Source organism: Pecten maximus, chromosome 9 (genome assembly GCF_902652985.1).
Source record: "Pecten maximus chromosome 9, xPecMax1.1, whole genome shotgun sequence".
NCBI classification, from domain to species: domain Eukaryota; kingdom Metazoa; phylum Mollusca; class Bivalvia; order Pectinida; family Pectinidae; genus Pecten; species Pecten maximus.
Genome location: NC_047023.1, coordinates 38,948,313 through 38,974,153, shown reverse-complemented (window position 1 = coordinate 38,974,153; position 25,841 = coordinate 38,948,313). Strand labels below are relative to the sequence as shown.

General features: G+C 40.5%; 2 protein-coding genes across 2 annotated transcripts in view; one reads left to right on the top strand and one right to left on the bottom strand.

The window, feature by feature from the left end:
- Positions 1-18,254, top strand: part of LOC117334000 — a 68,632-nt gene extending 50,378 nt beyond the window's left edge. Inside the window, exon 2 of the mRNA XM_033893420.1 lies at positions 18,117-18,254. Within this exon, the coding sequence (XP_033749311.1) occupies positions 18,117-18,254 (138 nt within the window). The remainder of the gene's footprint in view (positions 1-18,116) is intronic.
- Positions 18,255-24,793: 6,539 nt separating this feature from the next.
- The window catches only part of LOC117334313 (protein SMG5-like), a 70,131-nt gene continuing 69,083 nt past the window's right edge, over positions 24,794-25,841 (bottom strand). Inside the window, 1 exon segment of the mRNA XM_033893840.1 lies at positions 24,794-25,712. Within this exon segment, the coding sequence (XP_033749731.1) occupies positions 25,645-25,712 (68 nt within the window). The 3' untranslated portion in view covers positions 24,794-25,644.

Genomic DNA, 25,841 nt, shown 5'->3' with positions numbered 1-25,841 from the left:
ATATGTATACTACAATTGATTTCAATTAATTAAATCTCATTCAATGACTGTGGATTATATACATATATATAAACAAAACAACCATCGATTTCGACAAAAAGAGCGATGTACATGACAATATCCTGCGCTATGATTTATACATTAGTCGTCCTTGGGCGGCGAGGAAGATAAGATTTGTGTCCTCGGAATAGATATTATTCATAACTGCCAATAACAAATAGAATTCTCCTATCTCCACCACTCAAGGGCAATGCATGTTTTATTATATCAGTCTTCTTAAAGAAAGTGCAATAATTTCAATTTACTATGATGTATAATCCTAGGTCAACTACAAAATAACACAAGGGCCAGACATTCTCTTTACAGGGGGACGATCTGGGAGGAATACCATCAATGACCTCCACTCTTATCTTCGTCGTCCAAATGGAGGAGTCCGAAAGTATTCCTTATAGAGCTTCTCGGGCCTTTCACGCCGTTTCAGGATAAAAGCTTTATTCAACCCTGACATCACATTATGACGTTTCAACTGAAGCCTATTTTATCCAACTGAATGTCGTAAAAGAGTCTAAACAAGTATTACTGCGAGCAGAATAAGGAGTGCATTCTATAGTTGTTTTTCTGTTTAGATGGAGAATCAAATCCCATGTATCTCAACTGCATGGAGAACGCGGTAAAGAATCGTCTTCTTCATATTATAAATAACAGATAATTGCTCTATCATCTAAATTGCAATACTTGTACTAGTACATGTACTTAGAATCATGATCGTTTCTCTCTACTGTCATCCTTCCACAGTGTGTGGGTGTCTCCGTGTACAACTGTCCTCCTGTGGTGTGTGAGTGTCTCCGTGTACAACTGTCCTCCTGTGGTGTGTAGGTGTCTCCGTGTACAACTGTCCTCCTGTGGTGTGTGGGTGTCTCCGTGTACAACTGTCCTCATGTGGTGTGTAGGTGTCTCCGTGTACAACTGTCCTCCTGTGGTGTGTAGGTGTCTCTGTGTACAACTGTCCTCGTGTGGTGTGTAGGTGTCTCTGTGTACAACTGTCCTCCTGTGGTGTGTAGGTGTCTCCGTGTACAACTGTCCTCCTGTGGTGTGTAGGTGTCTCCGTGTACACCTGTCCTCCTGTGGTGTGTAGGTGTCTCTGTGTACAACTGTCCTCATGTGGTGTGTGGGTGTCTCCTTGTACAACTGTCCTCCTGTGGTGTATAGGTGTCTCCGTGTACAACTGTCCTCATGTGGTGTGTAGGTGTCTCCGTGTACAACTGTCCTCCTGTGGTGTGTAGGTGTCTCCGTGTATAACTGTCCTCATGTGGTGTGTGGGTGTCTCCGTGTACAACTGTCCTCATGTCGTGTGTAGGTGTCTCCGTGTACAACTGTCCTCATGTGGTGTGTTGGTGTCTCCGTGTACAACTGTCCTCCTGTTGTGTGTAGGTGTCTCTGTGTACAACTGTCCTCCTGTTGTGTGTAGGTGTCTCTGTGTACAACTGTCCTCCTGTGGTGTGTGGGTGTCTCCGTGTACAACTGTCCTCCTGTGGTGTATAGGTGTCTCCGTGTACAACTGTCCTCCTGTGGTGTGTAGGTGTCTCCGTGTACAAATGTCCTCATGTGGTGTGTGGGTGTCTCCTTGTACAAATGTCCTCATGTGGTGTGTGGGTGTCTCCGTGTACAACTGTCCTCATGTGGTGTGTAGGTGTCTCCGTGTACAACTGTCCTCATGTGGTGTGTGGGTGTCTCCGTGTACAACTGTCCTCATGTGGTGTGTAGGTGTCTCCGTGTACAACTGTCCTCATGTGGTGTGTGGGTGTCTCCGTGTACAACTGTCCTCATGTCGTGTGTGGGTGTCTCCGCGTACAACTGTCCTCCTGTGGTGTGTGGGTGTCTCTGTGTACAACTGTCCTCCTGTGGTGTGTAGGTGTCTCCGTGTATAACTGTCCTCATGTGGTGTGTAGGTGTCTCCGTGTACAACTGTCCTCCTTTGGTGTGTTGGTGTCTCCGTGTACAACTGTCCTCATGTTGTGTGTGGGCGTCTCCGTGTACAACTGTCCACCTGTGGTGTGTAGGTGTCTCCGTGTATAACTGTCCTCATGTGGTGTGTGGGTGTCTCCGTGTACAAATGTCGTCATGTCGTGTGTGGGTGTCTCCGTGTTCAACTGTCCTCATGTGGTGTGTAGGTGTCTCCGTGTACAACTGTCCTCATGTGGTGTGTTGGTGTCTCCGTGTATAACTGTCCTCATGTGGTGTGTAGGTGTCTCCGTGTACAACTGTCCTCATGTGGTGTGTGGGTATCTCCGTGTACAACTGTCCTCCTGTGGTGTGTGGGTGTCTCCGTGTACAACTGTCCTCATGTGGTGTGTAGGTGTCTCCGTGTATAACTGTCCTCATGTGGTGTGTGGGTGTCTCCGTGTACAAATGTCGTCATGTCGTGTGTGGGTGTCTCCGTGTACAACTGTCCTCCTGTGGTGTGTGGGTGTCTCTGTATACAACTGTCCTCATGTGGTGTGTTGGTGTCTCCGTGTATAACTGTCCTCATGTGGTGTGTAGGTGTCTCCGTGTACAACTGTCCTCATGTGGTGTGTGGGTATCTCCGTGTACAACTGTCCTCCTGTGGTGTGTGGGTGTCTCCGTGTACAACTGTCCTCATGTGGTGTGTAGGTGTCTCCGTGTACAACTGTCCTCATGTGGTGTGAGGGGTGTCTCCGTGTACAACTGTCCTCATGTGGTGTGTAAGTGTGTCCGTGTACAACTGTCCACATGTGGTGTGTTGGTGTCTCCGTGTACAACTGTCCTCGTGTGGTGTGTGGGTGTCTCCGTGTACAACTGTCCTCATGTGGTGTGTTGGTGTCTCTGTGTACAACTGTCCTCGTGTGGTGTGTGGGTGTCTCCCTGTACAAATGTCCTCATGTGGTGTGTTGGTGTCTCTGTGTACAAATGTTCTCATGTGGTGTGTTGTGTCTCCGTGTACAAATGTCCTCCTGTGGTGTGAGGGTGTCTCCAAGTACAACTGTCCTCATGTGGTGTGAGGGTGTCTCCGTGTACAAATGTCCTCATGTGGTGTGTTGGTGTCTCCTTGTACAAATGTCCTCATGTGGTGTGTTGTGTCTCCGTGTACAACTGTCCTCATGTGGTGTGTTGGTGTCTCCGTGTACAACTGTCCTCCTGTGGTGTGTAGGTGTCTCCCTGTACAACTGTCCTCCTGTGGTGTGTTGGTGTCTCCGTGTACAACTGTCCTCATGTGGTGTGTAGGTGTCTCCGTGTACAAATGTCCTCCTGTGGTGTGTGGGTGTCTCCGTGTACAACTGTCCTCCTGTGGTGTGTTGGTGTCTCCGTGTACAACTGTCCTCCTGTCGTGTGTGGGTGTCTCCGTGTACAAATGTCCTCATGTGGTGTGTTGTGTCTCCGTGTACAACTGTCCTCATGTGGTGTGTTGGTGTCTCCTTGTACAACTGTCCTCATGTGGTGTGTTGTGTCTCCGTGTACAACTGTCCTCATGTGGTGTGTTGGTGTCTCCCTGTACAACTGTCCTGATGTGGTGTGTTGGTGTCTCCGTGTACAACTGTCCTCCTGTGGTGTGTGGGTGTCTCCGTGTACAACTGTCCTCATGTGGTGTGTTGGTGTCTCTGTGTACAACTGTCCTCCTGTGGTGTGTTGTGTCTCCGTGTACAACTGTCCTCCTGTCGTGTGTGGGTGTCTATGTGTACAACTGTCCTCATGTGGTGTGTGGGTGTCTCCGTGTATAACTGTCCTCATGTGGTGTGTAGGTGTCTCCGTGTACAACTGTCCTCATGTGGTGTGTTGGTGTCTCCGTGTATAACTGTCCTCATGTGGTGTGTAGGTGTCTCCGTGTATAACTGTCCTCATGTGGTGTGTGGGTGTCTCCGTGTACAACTGTCCTCATGTGGTGTGTTGTGTCTCCGTGTACAACTGTCCTCATGTGGTGTGTAGGGTGTCTCCGTGTACAACTGTCCTCCTGTGGTGTGTTGTGTCTCCGTGTACAACTGTCCTCATGTGGTGTGTAGGCGTCTCCGTGTATAACTGTCCTCCTGTGGTGTGTTGTGTCTCCGTGTACAACTGTCCTCCTGTGGTGTGTGGGTGTCTATGTGTACAATTGTCCTGATGTGGTGTGTAGGTGTCTCCGTATACAACTGTCCTCATGTGGTGTGTAGGTGTCTCAGTGTACAACTGTCCTCCTGTGGTGTGAGAGTGTCTCCGTGTACAACTGTCCTCATGTAGTGTGTTGGTGTCTCCGTGTACAACTGTCCTCCTGTGGTGTGTGGGTGTCTCCGTGTACAACTGTCCTCCTGTGGTGTGTTGTGTCTCTGTGTATAACTGTCCTCCTGTTGTGTGTGGGTGTCTCCGTGTACAACTGTCCTCATGTAGTGTGTTGGTGTCTCCGTGTACAACTGTCCTCCTGTGGTGTGTTGTGTCTCTGTGTATAACTGTCCTCCTGTTGTGTGTGGGTGTCTCCGTGTACAACTGTCCTCATGTGGTGTGTAGGTGTCCCCGTGTACAACTGTCCTCCTGTGGTGTGTTGTGTCTCTGTGTATAACTGTCCTCCTGTTGTGTGTGGGTGTCTCCGTGTACAACTGTCCTCATGTGGTGTGTGGGTGTCTCCGTGTACAACTGTCCTCCTGTGGTGTGTGGGTGTCTCCGTGTACAACTGTCCTCATGTGGTGTGAGGGTGTCTCCGTGTACAACTGTCCTCCTGTGGTGTGTTGGTGTCTCCTTGTATAACTGTCCTCATGTGGTGTGTGGGTGTCTCCGTGTACAACTGTCCACCTGTGGTGTGTTGGTGTCTCCGTGTACAACTGTCCTCCTGTGGTGTGTTGGTGTCTCCGTGTACAACTGTCCTCCTGTGGTGTGTAGGTGTCTCCGTGTATAACTGTCCTCATGTGGTGTGTGGGTGTCTCCGTGTACAACTGTCCTCCTGTGGTGTGTGGGTGTCTCCGTGTACAACTGTCCTCATGTGGTGTGTGGGTGTCTCAGTGTACAACTGTCCTCCTGTGGTGTGTTGGTGTCTCCGTGTACAACTGTCCTCATGTGGCGAGGATTTAAACACTCGAGCAAAATGAAGGAAATCAAATAAATGCTAACCCACAGGGATTACAGGTGGATCCAGTCGAGGAATAAGGAATTTGAATTGATTTTGATCACGAAACAATTGTCTTCAGGACGGTTTTCAAATCACAGCTTAACTTTGAAGGCAATTGCATCGGTCCTTTTTATCAATTCCGTTTCGAATTTGCAAACGTTTTAATAAAGACATGCCTGTTTTAGTATATTCATCACTGGTTCTTCACACCACCTGAACAACGATTTTCCGTCAAATGTCAATGACGTTGTAGCAATAAACAAAACAAAAATATAGCCCACATCAGCACTTTATATCTTTGACTGTAATACATTTAAAGACATAATAATGTGAAACGTGTATATCAAGCCACCATCTCTCCATGCTCGTTTCCCATGAATGAGTAACGATCTCAAATATACTGTAAACATGGTAATTTCCGCGGGGATTTATCTTGCGACATCGATAGGTAAACTACATACGAGTGGGGTAATTTCCGCGGGGTTTAATCTCTCGACATCGACAGGTTAACTATACGAGTGGCAGTAATTTCCGCCGGGTTTAATCTCGCGATATCGATAGGTTAACTATACGAGTGGGGGTAATTTCCGCGGGGTTTAATCTCGCGATATCGATAGATAAACTATGCGAACGGGAGTTATTTTCCGCGGGGTTTAATCTCGCGACATCGATATGTATACTATACGTCACACCGCGTGCATCTGAGCTTAAAGACACTCTAGACATTCGGTAGGTGGCGACACTTCTGTTCCCTCCATCCTCGTTGGCGTCTTTGAACGTCGGTATACACTTTAGGTGCTAGTCAAGTCAAAAGAGTATATCGTCCTGTACCTGGTACTAGCTCGATAAAGGATCAATACGTTCACTGCAAGAGACAATTATATCATCGTCTTGGAATTACAATCTACAGAACAAATCACTCTTAAGTACGAATACATTTTCAAAACATCTGGACCGTTTAGAAGGAAACTAGTCAGTTTTCCATTTAGGATTAGAATCGCAAATTTAGACCCTTCGAGCAATATGAACATCTCTTATGAAGACTTCCAACAATGGTATCTACGTTCGGTATCGCGGAGAGAAGACCAGGTATATATAATTTACGCCAGTTTAATTACATGAAGGAACACCCGTCTATTCTAAATTTCGAGCCAACCTCATGTCATCGAAACCTGTAATGTAAGTTATGCTCCTTAATTGCCTTTTAGAAGGTAGATTGTACTGCCGTATTCAGCGGGTCTAAATTAGTAGGCCGTTTCTTCATTGACTATTAATGTATTATCAATAGAGCTTATTATGTGGACCTTCCAAGTTAACTATGTATATCGACGATTGTCCTCGCCTAATCGACCGCCTGTATTAGTAACTGGTATGTAGTACAGCTATTTGCCCGAATCAGCTTATTACCGTGTCAGCTTACCTGTCGAATCTACACTGACGGGGTGCCGTGTTCACCAATGTTCTCATCTTTCAGGTACATATTGAGCGTTGACTGGTAAATGATAGAAAAGCCGTCTGCACTATTGTCCAGTCAGGGTAGTTTGAAACTCAATCGGGGTGGGACATGTTTTCTAACATGTATAAATCTTTTCGTCATGGTTCAATTGCCTTTCTCTCGGATTTACAATAATCTAAATTGAATTTCACGCTTGCTTAGACATGCGGTTCATTTAGGACAAAGAGCATATGTTATTGTGAAATATGAGGTCTGTGTAACTGAGATATATAATAAATATGAATACGACACGGTCGTATCGCATTCAATTCGGGGTTTATACCGTGCATATCACTCCCATCTACCGGAGTTCCCTCCCCTTAAAATATTTGCCATTCTGTTATTATGTAGCGATAGCTTGATGGAATTCCGTTAATGTATATGTAATTCATGTACACGATTCAGCATTCTGAAATAACATTTGTTCTGGATTTTCCGATGTAATTTATTTTGTTGAACCTGGTCACGGCGCCAAGACATCAGCGGCGGGACAGGTCAAATAGACCCGGATGTGAAAGGCAAATGCTACTGGTACTGATATTGTCAAACAAAAGTATTCAAGACAAGCAAATACTTTTTTTGTTATTATCATTTAGTCCCCCAAACGAAGTCTTCTTCTTCTTCTTCTTCTTCTTCTTCTTCTTCTTCTTCTTCTTTAATTTTCGACACATTTCTCGAAAATTGGAAGGAATTTCATGAAATTTAGATATTGTTCGATTTCAATGAAAATTGGTATATATGGATATTAAGGGACTGCGAATTCAACTACTTAGGTTTCATTGCCATCTGAACCACACGGAGGCTGCTGATTGGTCGAAATTGAAATATTGCTCGATTTCAATGAAAATTGTTGTATAGGGGGTATTGCGGAACTGCGAATTCAGCCGCATGGGTTTTGTTGCCATGACCAGAACATTTATTTTCTGATCGGTCAACCAAGATGGCCGCAATATCCTGCCCTCTGATTGGTCTAAATTTAGATATTGTCCGATTTTGATGAAATTTCGTGTGTAGGTACATAATCGTTATTCTTATTTCTTACACTTTCTTCCGTCGGTGAGGTTTCCGACACTTCTTTCAAAAACTCTAAGGCGGATTTCAATGAAGCTTTACAAGAGTGTTGGTATATGACCAGCGGCGTGCAAGAACATTTTTTTATTTGTCTAACGGTTAGCTGGACTGAGGCCTCTGATTGGTCAAAATCAAGATCTAGATGCGGGACATATGTAACGGTCCCTGTTACAATAAGCACTAGTTCTTGTTATTTGGAGCCTAAATTTGTTATTGTATCAAACAGTGGCGAGTGCAGTGTCCTATTCCTCTCTGCTATCGTATCTATAATCACTGACATTTACAACTATCCATGTCCCTGTGCTACGAACGTCGTCGCATTATCAGATATACACGATTCAGATCACGAAAGAAACTTAATCTTTATTTTCACACGAAATCGAATCTGCTTATCAGGGTGAGTGAGAGCACTGTAGCAAATGAAATTCCACGAAGGCTACAGGGACCACAAACATAACAGCTGATCGCTATATCGTGTCGGGTTTCACACTACAGAAATAATTACAATATGGCGATGAAGCACGATCGATACTTACATACATTGTATGTAATATCTCATTGTTCAGCGGCAGTTATTGTCTCGTCTTGCTGTTGTGCTCGACTGTATTGTTAATTAAGCCTGAGGTAATTTTTGCGTTAGGAACCCCGACGCATAGAGGACCACTCTCCATTTTCCATTACCCACACCTCTCTCGTTGGCATTCCCCCTATACCGCCTCCTGTTTCTCGAATCATCTGTCATAAGTTCGATGTAATAAAATTTAAGCTGATCGCGTTGTCCTTCCAAAACTAATTTGATACATTTGCCGAGAAATATGAAAAAGTGTCTCGCAAGACTTGTCGAAAACAATAATCGTTCATTACTGTAAGAAATGTCGTTGATCAGTATTCCTACAATTAAAGGATGCCTAGTTATTTTCTTTCGAAGTGGGACTTTAAAGTGCCATTTAGCAGGCCTATCAAACGGAATAGGCTAGGACCAGCCCCAAAAGCTGTCTGTGTTATATAGCTGTTGGGTGTATTTCTCTTTGTCAGCCATTAGCGAAGTAATAACTCGTCAGAGTAATTACTGAGTAAGGTGTACGCATGCGTGACGGTTAGAGGTGGTAGGCCTTGGTGCCCTGGCTTGACTTGAGTTATTCGAGTAGAATGCGTTCGATATTGTCTATAATTCACCTCCACTCCAGTGAGCAAAGCTAGTCTCGAAAGCCTCTATTTGGTTGGCTAATGTTCGCTTTGTCGATCATAGTTGACAGACGACACCATGACCACGTGGGGAATTGGCACGGCAAGTTCAGGGCGTGGCTTACACATTTGATTGACAGGGAATCAACACTGGTGACCAGCCGGCCTGAAATTGGCATTGATGTAATTGTATCGATTCTTTTTTTCGTATTTATGTTTTATTCGTTTGAGGGCAGCCACGTTGCAAAACTGCTGATGATATCAAATTGAACATGTTTGCTTCGAGGCTAGTTCCAATAATAATGATAATAACAAAGAAACTGATAAGTTATTATTGATGTTTTTACAGACATTCAGCCATAATGGATCATTTCCAAACGCCAGTACGAACAAGTGGACCATATGCATGCGAAAAATGACCCAGCAGACAGGGTAAATGTCGACTGTCAAAGTAGCACCTGCCATACATGTTAGTATGAGCAGATAACTCGTGGCAAAGTGTACTCTTTACTTTTAAAATCATTGTTCCCTCAAGGGACGGTGTCAGTCTATTCCGCCATACCGGCTCCTTGATGACTTCGTATCCATCTTATATGACCCACTTCTTCCTTCGACAATCCGTTTCCAGCCTCAGAGGTATATTTCCCTTTTGATCAGTAGTTACTTAACAGAAGTCGTAGGAGTCTGGAGTGCCAACCGGAAGTGGCAGCTGTTTGTATCTTTTTTTTTTACCCAGACTCGCAGACTTGTGAATAATTTAGTAACCGGAAGTATCAAACTCAGGAGTCTCTAACCGACCGGAAGCAGGTGGTTTTATGAGAGTCGATAACAGGGAGTATCTAACTTTGGAGTCATGTACAGACCGGAAGCAGGTGGTTTTATGAGAGTCGATAACAGGGAGTATCTTACTTTGGAGTCTTGTACAGACCGAAAGCAGGTGGTTTTATGAGAGTCGATAACAGGGAGTATCTTACTTTGGAGTCTTGTACAGACCGGAAGCAGCTGGTTTTATGAGAGTCGATAACAGGGAGTATCTAACTTTGGAGTCTTGTACAGACCGAAAGCAGGTGGTTTTATGAGAGTCGATAACAGGGAGTATCTAACTTTGGAGTCATATACATACCGGAAGCAGCTCCTTTTATGAGAGTCGATAACAAAGAGTATCTAACTTTGGAGTCATGTACAGACCGGAAACAGCTGGTTTTATGAGAGTCGATAACAGGGAGTATCTAACTTTGGAGTCTTGTACAGACCGAAAGCAGCTGGTTTTATGAGAGTCGATAACAGGGAGTATCTAACTTTGGAGTCTTGTACAGACCGAAATCAGGTGGTTTTATGAGAGTCGATAACAGGGAGTATCTAACTTTGGAGTCATATACATACCGGAAGCAGCTGGTTTTATGAGAGTCGATAACAGGGAGTATCTAACTTTGGAGTCATGTACAGACCGGAAACAGCTGGTTTTATGAGAGTCGATAACAGGGAGTATCTAACTTTGGAGTCATGTACAGACCGGAAGCAGGTGGTTTTATGAGAGTCGATAACAGGGAGTATCTAACTTTGGAGTCATATACAGACCGGAAGCAGCTGGTTTTATGAGAGTCGATAACAGGGAGTATCTAACTTTGGAGTCTTGTACAGACCGAAAGCAGCTGGTTTTATGAGAGTCGATAACAGGGAGTATCTAACTTTGGAGTCATGTACAGACCGGAAGCATGAGAGTCGATAACAGGGAGTATCTAACTTTGGAGTCATGTACAGACCGGAAGCAGGTGGTTTTATGAGAGTCGATAACAGGGAGTATCTAACTTTGGAGTCATGTACAGACCGGAAGCAGGTGGTTTTATGAAAGTCGATAACAGAGAGTATCTAACTTTGGAGTCATATACAGACCGGAAGCAGCTGGTTTTATGAATGAACTGGTGGCAGTGAGTATCTGACTTATGGGTAACTCGCTGACCGGAAGTAGTTGGTTTTATGAAAGGGTCAGCAACTGGAAGTATTTGACTTCAGGGTCACTCATTGACCGGAAGTACATGACTTATTTTTAACATAATCCTTCAGGACTGAGACCAGCTTAACATTTTATGATTATAATCAGAGGTCGAGCCGTCACGACTGAAGTGGTACTCATGCAGAAACAACCATTATCTGCCCTGAATTCCTTTCATTGGGGACATCTCTCACGAGGCTTATCTCGGCGTATAGCCCGATATATTTATGTTTTTCAATAATTCACACTGCTCCTTTCTTATTCATGCATATACCGAATTCATAAGCATGATTGCGTGAGCCAGGAAACACTTCAATCATGCACACATTTGTACGCTAATCTGTAACCATGATGTGTTAAACCCAGAAAAGAATGGAATAAACACATTATATGTATATTTAGGGAAACTTCTGCTCTGCTTTATAACTTGACCTTTATCATTTTAAACAACAATACGGTTGACAAGTTATGATTATACATCAGTACAAGAACATCCTAACTAGCCCTGTATGACTTCCTGATCGCCATATGGCATTAGCTGCTTGTAGACAAGGGGCTTAACTCCAGATAACAAACCAATCAAGTACAAGCGTGCTACACGTAGAGAACTAGAACAGTCTAATTTCTAAAGCCCCTTAGAGAATGTACAATCTGAAGCAAACTTTTACTTTTATAACCAATTGAAATTGCAATTATTTCGGCCATTAGGTTATGATTACCATCCCGTCATTTTCCTTTCGTTAATAAATAGACAAACAGGGACTATCTGTCGTAATATTCCCGATCAGCCCCCTCCCATCCACTTTCCCCCCGCCATGATGTCCTCTCTCTTCACTCCTCCCCTTCCATCACCACCACTAATTTTATCCCTCTACATCTCCACTTTCAACTTCACTGAAATGCCCTTGTCCAGACTGATGTGTTTTAACGACATAATGGCGGCGATTTTAATGAATGGTTACCGCGTGTTTGTGTTATCCGTGTGAAGTCTGAATGTTGTTTCTTAGTAGAAGAGGCGGTTGTATTTTTTTTTTAAGTTGTAACATTCTTTTAAAATATGGCCGTAATGCCAGTCCCTCAATAGCAAATAAAATATCATATGGATGAGCAATGAGAAAGGTATTACCTATCAATGCATTCAAATCCGCATGGCCAATTGCAACACCTCGGCCAACTCCGTTAAGGCTCGGATGACGGAATCGACCGAGATGTCGCGACATGCAGGTGAAGCCGGGATAACCTACGTGGTTGTTTTCAAATATTTTTATTATACACACCACAAAACGTATTAACAGAATTTTACAACTGTTAACATCTTCGTTATTACCTGAGTATAGAAGAACAGTGCAGATGATACCCATTGTATCGCATTTTAAGCCAATATCATCTAAACGTTTGCGTCTGATAATTGCCACCAAAATGACGTCGATCTAATTGCATTTATATGAATATAACGTCATCTGGTAACGTTCACATAAATATAACGAAGACATTAAATACTGTTTAAATAAGCCACACCAGCCAATTACTGACACGGAAATGACCGTAGTAATAAGTTGGCTTCTGTAACTGCTAAACTAGATACTGGCTTGTATTCTCCAATGACCATTTCTGAGGTCGATTCTGTGACGAACGGCACAAAAGTTGTAAAGATATGCTGGCGGTTTAATATGTGCGACGTTAAAATGTGATTTGCGCTACTAGCAGGGTTTAATTTTCTAAGAGCTTTTCTTAAAGGAATGTTATTGATCCGAAAGTTTGTCTCTTAATGATATACAGAAATAGTATCACAAACAAATTAACAGCTGGTTTAGAATATACCCTATATGTCCCCAACAATGAAAAATAGGTCATCTCCTTGATAAACTTGAATGTTATCCAAGACGACTCGCCAATGACTACACACGCACGATATTTTTCTTATGGTCATTACAGATTTCGAGTTTGTATATATCATAGAGATCCCGGCGACGCAGATCGGCTCTGGAGCGACTAAGGAAATCCCTGTTGGAATATACTAAACAAAATCCCTCACGAGAAAAATAAGCATACTTGTGACACAGATGAAGCATGCTTGGGACTGATTATCGATATCACGCAGACAATATCTTTTACAATGGTCCCCAATCCTATTACGCCTCTCATATCCAATTCGGGAAGACAAAAACTCCAGCCGGATGTCTGAAAATAATCACATGTTACCAGACAAGCGTAAATCGATACAATGCAGTCAAAGCTACAGATAATTTGCAATTCCACGTTATTAGATCATTCGTCATGGTTCGAGTAAAAAAAAGCCAGTTCTCGTGTTTGCAGTATTGATAAATAAATCTAGTTTGTACGGCACCAAATAAGGTGTCGGAGACTTGTGTGTGAGCAGCAGCCATTACGCTTCGGTCTCCTTGGTAGTTCTGCGCACGGAAACGGCTTCGCGACCAATTCTTGTTACGGAATCTACTCCCCTGTCGCATATTATCTTATCCGAGACGTCTTTTTTATAGGGTGTATGCAATACGTTCTCTCAGAGGAAGAATCGTAGGCTGTTTATTCTGCCTTAAAAGCCTGCCCAGGGAACATGTGACGCTTGCTACATTTATAAACCACAAAGGGAAAATCTGGATTATTTTAAGTACATTTAGAACACGTACGATACCATTACTAATGTACTGACAAGGACAGATCAACTACATTATCGAAACTACCTTCGACAGATTAATCCTCAGGTAGCCGGAAGTTACGTCATCAACCCTGCCATGTCATAATATACGTCATTGGAGAACGATATACAATAAAACTACCCATATAGAAGATGACATCCGAGATAATACTGACCCTATCACCATACTAACAGCCCGTACTACAGTGGGAGTTTATGTTGCATACAACTACAAACGAAATGCAGTATAATGCTTCAATAGTTTTCCCCGAATCGTCTTCACATGCCAACGCGATAACTAGCCCGATACCACACCGACATGACGTCACAAACAGCGGCCAGATAAAAAGCATGACGATGCGACGTTCCACTCTGCCAAACACTTCACCAGTTTAACATGTTAGGGCGACACGTCACTAATACGACACTTCTAAACCGTGACACAACACCAGGTCACCTTACTCGTCTCACAAAAAGCTATATTTGTCTACACAGTCGTCAACGCACCATACGTGTTTAGAAAGACTGCGAGATCGACGGAATGGCTCGCAAGGGACACATAGGCAAATTAACGGACGACTGGTTGGCGTTTGAGTGTCCATGTCGAGAAGTAAGCCGTAACATCCAGGGATGGCGGTGTGAACTGTGTCCCAAGAGACTTTATAATGATGATATGATAGACAGAAAGACTGTAGTCACCACAAAGAAAAAGATAGCTTCCAGTTAATGTTCACTTATTCAATATATATATTTCTCCCAATTCTATTATTTAAAAAATCGATATTATCGCTTTCTCTAATGTGACAGTATCACTACATTGGGGAACACCCGAATTATATGTTGTTGATGTTCATAATTTCCTCTATAACCATAGTGAGGACGTTATAACTTATTCCAAATGTTTCGATATTGATAAAGTGAAATTCACCTCCTGTTTCTCTAATATTCCCCTATAGTGAGACACATTTAGTCATAACCAGTTCTTAATATACCAGACACATACATCTCCTGTTCCTAATGTAACATATAGTCATAAGACATTTTAAATTAACATCACGTGGTACTACCATTTCCCTATAACTACAGTGAGACTATCTAACATCACGTGGTATTACCATTTCCCTATAACTACAGTGAGACTATCTAACATCACGTGGTACTACCATTTCCCTATAACTACAGTGATATATTTCACATCACGTGGTACTACAATTTCCCTATAACTACAGTGAGACTATCTAACATCACGTGGTACTACCATTTCCCTATAACTACAGTGAGACTATCTAACATCACGTGGTACTACCACTTCCTTATAACTAGTGAGACTATCTAACATCACGTGGTACTACCATTTCCCTAGAACTACAGTGAGACTATTTAACATCACGTGGTACTACCGCTTCCTTATAACTAGTGAGACACATTCGACATCATGTGTTCCTTAAGCCCCCCCCCCACTACCGCTTCCTTATAACTAGTGAGACACATTCGACATCATGTGTTCCTTAGCCCCCCCCCCCCCCCCCCCCCCCCCCAAATTTACAACACTGAGACATGCACATTAAACAGCATGTCCGTATGTCCCCCTTTCACTAGAGTGAGGTATTATTAACACCATGCGTTCGTCATGCCCTCCTCCCCCCTTTGACTTTAGTGAGACAAATTTAACACCATGCGTTCGTCATGCCCCCCTCCCCCCTTTGACTTTAGTGAGACAAATTTAACACCATGCGTTACTCATGCCCCCCCCCCCCCCCCCCCCCTCCCTTTGACTTTAGTGAGACAAATTTAATATCATACGTTCCTCGTGTCCCTCATTCACTGTAGTGGGACACATTCGACATCCTCTACTCCTCAATGATCTCAATATTACACGGATACCTATGAAAAGCTACACTAAGTAAACAAGAAGCTTAGAACGTCTAATTCCTTCACATATAGTGTCCAACTGGTAAACAGGATTCCCGGACATCTCCAGTATCTGTACACCACAATCTGATTATAATTAGTCTCTGTCTTGCCGTTCGCCCTTGGCTGGCCTTTTTGAGATCCTTCCGTCAAGACAAGTGTCATTGTATGGACTTCCGCGACAACCAAATCGTCCTGAAGGACCACGGACCGATGTAGCATTCAGGATTCTGGGATTTGGAAATCATTGACAACATCTTATCTTGATTCTAAACGAACGGTCCGACAATCATCGATTTCGGCTTGACATTTTTTGCGGTACTCGGCCTGTCTGCTTCAAAACGGAAGTGAAATAGACATCGCTGAATCCGCAATGAACATTGCACTTTCTTCCATTCTCTCCTCCTCAAAATTTTAACGAGATTTATTGCTACTGGCAGTAAACGGAGCATATTGTCAATTGTTTCAAAATCCAGCACTAATTTCATGATGTCAGGGACCCTTTGTCTAGACCAGGAACCTGGTCTCCCATTTGCAAGATGAACCACATTTATGTACTTTTGTCGCGGATATCCAGTGAACAATTTATATTGGTCTCGACATTTAGTTTGGTGTTGTTTTGTCCTATTTTCACATTAAGGTCATTTGTGGACAGATCGGATACTCATTTTATAACGTTTAACATTACACAGGTAATTTGTGATGCTATATATTCTATCACAGAATGGATTACCTGCTTAATTACTGATTTCTGGGTTTCACCGACTGTAGTCCGTGTTCTATAGGTGTACTTAATCTCGTATTGATGAGCGCAGCCTAGCGGAAAAAAGTGGTACTAAGGCAGGTAATCCAGTCTACATTCTGTCAAAAAATATTATTACGTCATAATGGACTTCACATTACTGTTGCGATTCACTAATTCATTTATGAATTATAAAGAGGCAAAGCATTGGAAATATAATTATTTGCAACTATATTTCAATTATGCTTTTAGAATCTAACACTCTTGTTCATGCCATGTTTACTTATTTTATATAAAATTAATTAACTCGCTTAATTCATTATTACAAGGCAACGCCACTGACCTTTCATAAGTATTCCGCACTTTAATTTAATTTGATTTCACAATTAATATTATATATATATATTATAAATATTTCAGATTTTATAATACAGGTTCCACACAAATGCAGCGCTTCCGGGTATACTTATAATTCGTCGTGATTCAAGCGAATTCACACTATTAATATTTATTTTCGGGGCATATGCAAGAAAAGTTTGGTTTCCTATACTTCTTTCTATTTTGTTTGAATTTAGATACAATGTACATGTATTTGGCGAAGATGTACTGAAATAAAAGTATGATTTAGTATATTTTAGTTGTTCTGATTATGAGAATAAAATCTGAAATCTAAGATTTAATTTTTTTTTCGTTTTGTTTTTGTTGGTTCTCGGTTAAATCAAACGACCAGTCAAGCAAGAATTATGGCAGCCAGCATACAATTGTCTAGCACACACACATCCAGGAGACACTTTCTCTTGCAGTGTGATGGCCGTCCCGAGCTAAACAAATCCTTGTTCATCAGACGGTCGATTTCTTTTTGTTGATTAATGGATGTCGCTGACTGTCCCGATTGTGAACCCGTTCACACTTGGTAAAGTACCTCAACAACTCTTGTCTGTTATGGAATTGATTGCCCACCCTCTTCACATTTCCAAGCGTCGTGAAAGCCTGCAAGCGTCTGCGAGAGATCGTCCTTTTCCGGCAATTAACGCCTCGAGTGCACTTGCCGATACAAAGTCAACAATACAAACCTCTCAACCTCTCCGGCTTTGGAGGTAAAAATGGTCACGAGAGCCTTCAATAACCCACCATCAACAGCTAATTCAATATGGCGTCACATCCTCCATGGCAGAATGCTCTTAAGTTTTTCAGAAATACATATTAAGTCTCCAAATCGATGTTTCAATTCAAAGTTTTCTCTGTCATCTGAAGTTACCGATCGATTGTACTGCAATACAAACCTGAGCCAGGTCGATATATACCATCAGGGTATGCAGTATTATCGTAATTGATTCGCGTTGACATCTTGATTACATACGAGCCTGGATTCAGATCGAGGGACTGGAGTGATGCATTCGATTTCGTCTGCATCACAAACCGAATCGATCCAATTAAAATCCTATCATACACTTCACTGCACTATATCAAATCCTTCCGCGGGCAGTGATCCATTCGTGCAAGGTCGCCCAAGGGGTCACGTCCTACTTGACCTTTTGCTCAAACAACAACGGATATTCCGAGGAGCCCTACATTGATGTGCTGAAGGAAAGGGGTCAACCACGAAATCGCACAAGTACAAAAACGGAGACAACATTCCTTTTAATTAGAGTGCTTAGTACTTCTTTTATAGAAGTTTTTCTTTAGTTCCCGAATAAAGAAGGTTCGTGTAACGATGATAGATATATGAACAGCGGCATGTACCTGACTCGATGTAAACTTTTTTGACATCCCCATTCCATGCAGTTTTGTGTCATTTAACTTTAGTTGCGAGACAATTTGCGTCGGTTGCGTTTTATCTGTTAATAGTTAAAATGTAATTAGTTTTGAACAAAATTAAAACGTTCAGCGAAGTTAATTACATTGTAATTAAACTTCTCGCCAAAATGATAATCTTGAATGAAAATTCACTAAAGTGTTCTTCAAATATAACAGCAGAATGGGGTGAAGGGAATGAATGAGCAGAGGAGGGGGCGAGATGGGGAAGGAGAGGAGGATGAGAAGGAGGAAAAGAGGTGGAGAGGAAATGGAACACGTAACTTTGAGGTTATTCAGTCACAAAGAGGACTTTAAGACGACTAAACTTTTTTCTTCAAATGACGAGCGACAAGAAAATAGCTCAATTTCTTCAGTTTCTTTGTTGGACAATTATTTTTTGTATGACAGTGGCACTATTCATGGCACTGTATCAATACAATAGAAGTATCCGAGGTGTTCTCGATTTGTAATGACATGAATAGCCTATCATGAGTTTCCCTGATCTCCGCTTGGTCCCTATAACTCCGAGAAAGACGAAACCGCTGTATGCTACAAAATTATATATTACTAAATTTATATTTGAAGGGGCTATTCATTTGTGTACCCTTCGAACAATCCACGTAATTACTGGACAACTCTAAAATAGTAATGGCGGCATATATGTCTTATCCGAATAATACATATTCAAGGAGTTCTCAAACTTAATCGTTTTATAAAAAAGTTTGATTAAAATCCCTGCACCAATTAAGCCGCTAAAGTGATGCAACTTAATCCATAGATAAATATCTATAATCAGTAACGATGACCTTTACTCTGGCGAAACAATAAAATATGAACTTACTCGAGGTATTTTTAAAGTTTACCATTATCTGTAAAGAAATTCAATAGAGGGATGAATTGGAACAAGGCAAAACGGGCAGATAAAAGTAACACATGTCTCCATCAAATGGTATGGGCATAAACTAAATATATAAAAGGAAACAAACTAAATATGTCGAAATTGTATTCACGTAGTGAACGTGCATATTGATTTTTACCGGATTTAAACGCGTGCGTGCCTCATCGCTGTCACAAGTAGCATGTTTCCTCTGCTAGATAATGAGGTTATGATTTTAAAATGTCCAATGGAAACAAGATTCGTAACATCTGAACATGTTTAGTGAATTAGACCTCTGACTAAAATAACAAAGACAAATCAATCGACCAGTATTCAACCATCGAACGGCTATTGTATGCGCTCTACCTGAGCGTCTAAACTGATCAAATGAGCCGCAGCGCCCGCTACCGTTGTGCGCCTGCTACCTTAGCGCGCCGATAATTGCCTCCCAGCACGTGCCCAACATGCGTTACGTATCTAATGTAATATTTGAACGTCGTTCCTCGTCATCCGACACACGTCAAAGATGTTGGGCGCGCGTAAATTCACACGTGACCAATAACTGTCGTGCACGTGCGAGAACGAATTGGCGTATGCTACACTTGATGTACGGGTACGGGCGATCATCCGTATCACGTGACATATTGAAGACCGTGTGACACGCGATTCTTAATGTACCGGATGTCATAACGCTGACAAACCTGCGGCAAACGCGTGCCTATTATCAAAACGTATAGTGCTTTTATTGACTTTGTTCTCTGTCAAGTATAAAAGATTGTGTAAGTTGTTTTCATCATAAAAAGACAGAGACGGGGATGTCTAAATATTGATCTACAAACGCGTCGAAGGCAATCATTTACGGTAGGCTAGGAAAGCCTAATTAATATCAAAACAGTGGTAAGGGTTCATCCCGGCTTTTCGAATCCAATAAATGTCTACAAGATATCTGAAAAGTCCACGGCTATCGGTACCAAAGACCTATACAACAGTTAAATTGCTCTCGGAGGGTACTAATATATTATTGCAATGCATTGGAGTTCAGACGGACTGTCTTTAAACATCCATAATACATTGTCTTCGAATGTGCGAGTGTCCGGTACAACACTGTGTATTTTTGTCTCGGACTTGGAAACGGTCCAATTGAAGAAATATATGTGCTTTGTCCAATCTGTGACATTGCAATGCAAGACATCGCACGTGCTTTGTCTGTAGAGTTGTGATAGACGGCTGAGCACCAGTACCACTGTCATTGTTTAGGATTACTGCAGCACGCGTTTTGTACAGCGATGTAATCTCGCTCATTAGAAAATCAATAAACAGCCATTTATTGATTTTCAAATGAAACGTTCTATGATTGGTCCATGCATAGGATCCGAAAGTGTTGATTGATGGAACAGATCACAAGGCAATTATGGCTAGCCGGTCACATCCGCCACGTTTAACAAGTCATCAACGCCAGGAATAGCGATCACAAAAGGCGTTCATGTATCAAATAAAATCAACACCAATTTAGCATAAATCTCAACAACAGCTATGTTCGTATGGAAGATCCAAGATGTCAATAAGTCAATAACCGAAGGAGTGAATAGGTCACCAGATCCTTTGTCCCCGCCAATTTGTCTCAGAATAGCCTGTGCGACACTCATCTTGTTTGCGCACCATCGCGCCCCTTCACACACCTCCGCCATCTGCACCGCTGTCGCCCGAGTATTTCAGTCGACTAAATCAAGAGTTTCATAATTTATTCAGAGGTTCGAGTACGACCTTTTGGGCCTCTCACATCTAAAGGGATCGGTGAAGCATGGTAAAGCGTGTTTAAAAACACAGACTGCAATTCTCTTTAAAGTTTAGTGCTGAAAACGAGAAATGGTTTGGGTGTACAAGGACTCGGGTGTAGTAATGCACAGTTTTGTACATCCACACGAAATATCTTGATCGAAAATTAACTACAACTCATTTATATTCAATCTTTTTCGAATTGTTCAAAGTGAGCTGCCCTATCAAAGCATACCCGATTATAACTGTAGATACAGACAGCTAGTCTCTAAATGGAGTTTTACTGTAGATACAGACAGCTAGTCTCTAAATGGAGTTTTGTGGTAGAAATACACAGCTAGTCTCTTAATGGAAGTTTACGGTAGATGGACAGCTAGTCTCCAAATGGAGTTTTACTGTATAGACAGATAGTCTCTAAATGGAGTTTTACTGTAGATAAAGACAGTAAGTCTCTAAATGGAGTTTTACTGTAGATAAAGACAGTAAGTCTCTAAATGGAGTTTTACTGTAGATATAGACAGCTAGTCTCTAAATGGAGTTTTACTGTAGATATAGACAGCTAATCTCTAAATGGAGTTTTACTGTAGATATAGACAGCAAGTCTCTAAATGGAGTTTTACTGCAGATAAAGACAGCTAATCTCGCAATGGAGTTTTACTGTAGATAAAGACAGCTAGTCTCTAAATGGAGTTTTACTGTAGATATAGACAGCTAATCTCTAAATGAAGTTTTACTGTAGATATAGACAGCTAATCTCTAAATGGAGTTTTACTGTAGATATAGACAGCTAATCTCTAAATGGAGTTTTACTGTAGATATAGACAGCTAATCTCTAAATGAAGTTTTACTGTAGATATAAACAGCTAGTCTCTAAATGAAGTTTTACTGTAGATATAGACAGTAAGTCTCTAAATGGAGTTTTACTGTAGATATAGACAGCTAGTCTCTAAATGAAGTTTTACTGTAGATAAAGACAGCTAAACTCTAAATGGAGTTTTACTGTAGATATAGACAGCTAGTCTCTAAATGAAGTTTTACTGTAGATATAGACAGCTAATCTCTAAATGGAGTTTTACTGTAGATAAAGACAGCAAGTCTCTAAATGGAGTTTTACTGTAGATATAGACAGTTAGTCTCTAAATGGTGTTTTACTGTAGATATAGACAGCTAATCTCTAAATGAAGTTTTACTGTAGATATAGACAGCTAGTCTCTAAATGGAGTTTTACTGTAGATATAGACAGCTAATCTCTAAATGAAGTTTTACTGTAGATAAAAACAGCTAATTTCTAAATGGAGTTTTACTGTAGATATAGACAGCTAATCTCTAAATGAAGTTTTACTGTAGATATAGACAGCTAGTCTCTAAATGGAGTTTTACTGTAGATAAAGACAGCAAGTCTCTAAATGGAGTTTTACTGTAGATATAGATAGCTAATCTCTAAATGGAGTTTTACTGTAGATATAGACAGTAAGTCTCTAAATGGAGTTTTACTGTAGATATAGACAGCTAATCTCTAAATGGAGTTTTACTGTAGATAAAGACAGCTAGTCTCTAAATGGAGTTTTACTGTAGATATAGACAGTAAGTCTCTAAATGGAGTTTTACTGTAGATATAGACAGCTAATCTCTAAATGGAGTTTTACTGTAGATATAGACAGCTAATCTCTAAATGGAGTTTTACTGTAGATATAGACAGCTAATCTCTCAATGGAGTTTTACTGTAGATATAGACAGTAAGTCTCTAAATGGAGTTTTACTGTAGATATAGACAGTAAGTCTCTAAATGGAGTTTTACTGTAGATATAGACAGCTAATCTCTAAATGGAGTTTTACTGTAGATATAGACAGCTAGTCTCTAAATGGAGTTTTACTGTAGATATAGACAGCTAATCTCTAAATGAAGTTTTACTGTAGATAAAAACAGCTAATTTCTAAATGGAGTTTTACTGTAGATATAGACAGCTAATCTCTAAATGAAGTTTTACTGTAGATATAGACAGCTAGTCTCTAAATGGAGTTTTACTGTAGATAAAGACAGCAAGTCTCTAAATGGAGTTTTACTGTAGATATAGATAGCTAATCTCTAAATGGAGTTTTACTGTAGATATAGACAGTAAGTCTCTAAATGGAGTTTTACTGTAGATATAGACAGCTAATCTCTAAATGGAGTTTTACTGTAGATAAAGACAGCTAGTCTCTAAATGGAGTTTTACTGTAGATATAGACAGTAAGTCTCTAAATGGAGTTTTACTGTAGATATAGACAGCTAATCTCTAAATGGAGTTTTACTGTAGATATAGACAGCTAATCTCTAAATGGAGTTTTACTGTAGATATAGACAGCTAATCTCTCAATGGAGTTTTACTGTAGATATAGACAGTAAGTCTCTAAATGGAGTTTTACTGTAGATATAGACAGTAAGTCTCTAAATGGAGTTTTACTGTAGATATAGACAGCTAATCTCTAAATGGAGTTTTACTGTAGATAAAGACAGCAAGTCTCTAAATGGAGTTTTACTGTAGATATAGACAGTTAGTCTCTAAATGGTGTTTTACTGTAGATATAGACAGTTAGTCTCTAAATGGAGTTTTACTGTAGATAAAAACAGCTAATTTCTAAATGGAGTTTTACTGTAGATAAAGACAGCTAGTCTCTAAATGGAATTTTATTGTAGATATAGACAGTAAGTCTCTAAATGGAGTTTTACTGTAGATATAGACAGTAAGTCTCTAAATGGAGTTTTACTGTAGATATAGACAGCTAATCTCTAAATGGAGTTTTACTGTAGATAAAGACAGCTAGTCTCTAAATGGAGTTTTACTGTAGATATAGACAGTAAGTCTCTAAATGGAGTTTTACTGTAGATATAGACAGCTAATCTCTAAATGGAGTTTTACTGTAGATATAGACAGCTAATCTCTAAATGGAGTTTTACTGTAGATATAGACAGTAAGTCTCTAAATGGAGTTTTACTGTAGATATAGACAGCTAATCTCTAAATGGAGTTTTACTGTAGATATAGACAGCTAATCTCTAAATGGAGTTTTACTGTAGATAAAAACAGCTAGTCTCTAAATGGTGTTTTACTGTAGATATAGACAGTAAGTCTCTAAATGGAGTTTTACTGTAGATGAAGACAGCTAGTCTCTAAATGGAGTTTTGTGGTAGATATTGACAGCTAGTCTCTAAATGGAGTTATACTGTAAAGACATCTGGTTTCTAAATGGAGTTTTTCTGTAAAAACATCTAGTCTCTAAATGGAGTTTTACTGTAGATAAGAACAGCTAGCCTCTAAATGGAGCTTTACTGTAGATAAAGACAGCTAGTCTCTAAATGGAGTTTTGTGGTAGATACTGACAGCAAGTGGTTTTACATAAAAGTCGCTGTAATTTCAACACAAGTCCCTGTGGTTTTACACAAAAGTCGCTGTAATCTAAACACAAGTCCCTGTGGTTTTACACAAAAGTCGCTGTAATCTAAACACAAGTCCCTGTAGTTTTACACAAAAGTTGCTGTAATCTAAACACAGGTCCCTGTGGTTTTACACAAAAGTCGCTGTAATCTAAACACAAGTCCCTGTGGTTGTACACTGAAGTCCCTGTGTGCCTACTATGTCAGGAGGGTACAATTTAATTTTGGTTTTATGAATGAAAATACAGTCAACATTCCTGAGTGTAGTTTGTTAACACCAAAATGATGATGTCAAGACTCTTTGATTTATGATATATTCAGAATATTCTGTGATGCACTGTGTAACTGTGTAATTAAATGACTCACACAACTAAATCACTTACTTTGTGCTGCTACTAAGCATTATAGCAACTAGCTCTTGGATATCAAGAAAATTCATTCAACTCTATTAGAATTATCCCAATTTATTGAGGAAAATCTCACAAATACTGAAAATGGGGAACTTTCATCTAACACTGACACAGGCTTGAAATTTTAACAGATGGGACTTTAAAAACAAAAACATTGGCTAAATTTTGTCTTATGCCAATTTGGCTAATATTATCACATTGCCATAATACAGGTAAATTACAAATTATTTCTGAAAGTTGTATAACTACAGATTTCTACAGAGTTTTAGTGCCGAGTCTCAAAAATCTCATTCTAAGGTTTGGGATTTCTCTATTACAACATGAACTTTTCTTCTAATAGTATACCATTGATAAATTAATTCATGAAAAAACAAAAGTCAAAACCTTTAAAATTTTTATTGTAAATTCTTATATATTTTCCACAGCATCTCTACATTTACAAACACTTCTAACTCTTTACTGATCTATTATTCTTTAAATTCTCTTTAACAGCTTTTGTCTGTTTAAGTTATGGAGAAAATAAAAATGATATGGAGAAAATGAAAATGATAAATTTCTCTATAATATTATAAAGATTGTGTAAACAGCCTACCAAAACGAATTGTTTCTATAAGCTGAAAATCACTTCTTTGCCTTCAAAAATGATTCGTTGACAATACATGTGTCTTAAAACATAATTTCAAAATAACTCAACACATATTTTGTTAATAAGGAGCATATAATATATATTTTGGAATCACTAATAATTGTCACACTGCTTGGGAATAAAAAATGTTAAATTGCATATATATTATGTAATACAAATGCATATAGCATACATCCCTAAATCTTAGTTACTGATGTATCACAGATTAACAGAAGGGGTGTGGTGTGAAGTAAACCTTGTCTGACCACACTCAAGGTATACATTTATATATCAATTCTGATCTCATCTGGGTTATTGATGTGCTTACAGGTCATACTAATGTCTACTAGAATTTCATTTTGTCTTCAAAACATCAACGTGATTCTGATCAAATCTGGGTTATTGACCTTGTAAAGCAAACAGTTGTCCCATCCCCATTGGGGAGAAAGATGATTGGTTAAACCATGGGTACATGTACCACTGCGTATTTGTATTTCAGCTGATTTTCCCTTCGAGGGTTATCTGCCCTTGTTGCCTTCTGCGGTTACCACCAGGTATTGTGGAATTGTTTCCAGAGCGTTTTGCGGTTCATGGGGACTGACTTCAGCCTTTACTTTTAGGGACATCTTTCCATTTACTCAGAAAGGAAGATATGCTGGTCATACTCACTCCTGCAAGGAATAATATTTGTAAAAAAGTGTCATTTGATAAAACAAGAAGCCCATGGACCTTAACATTCATCAGACTCTAAAGACCCTCATTCTATTGTAGTATACATACTCATTAGCAACTATAGTGGT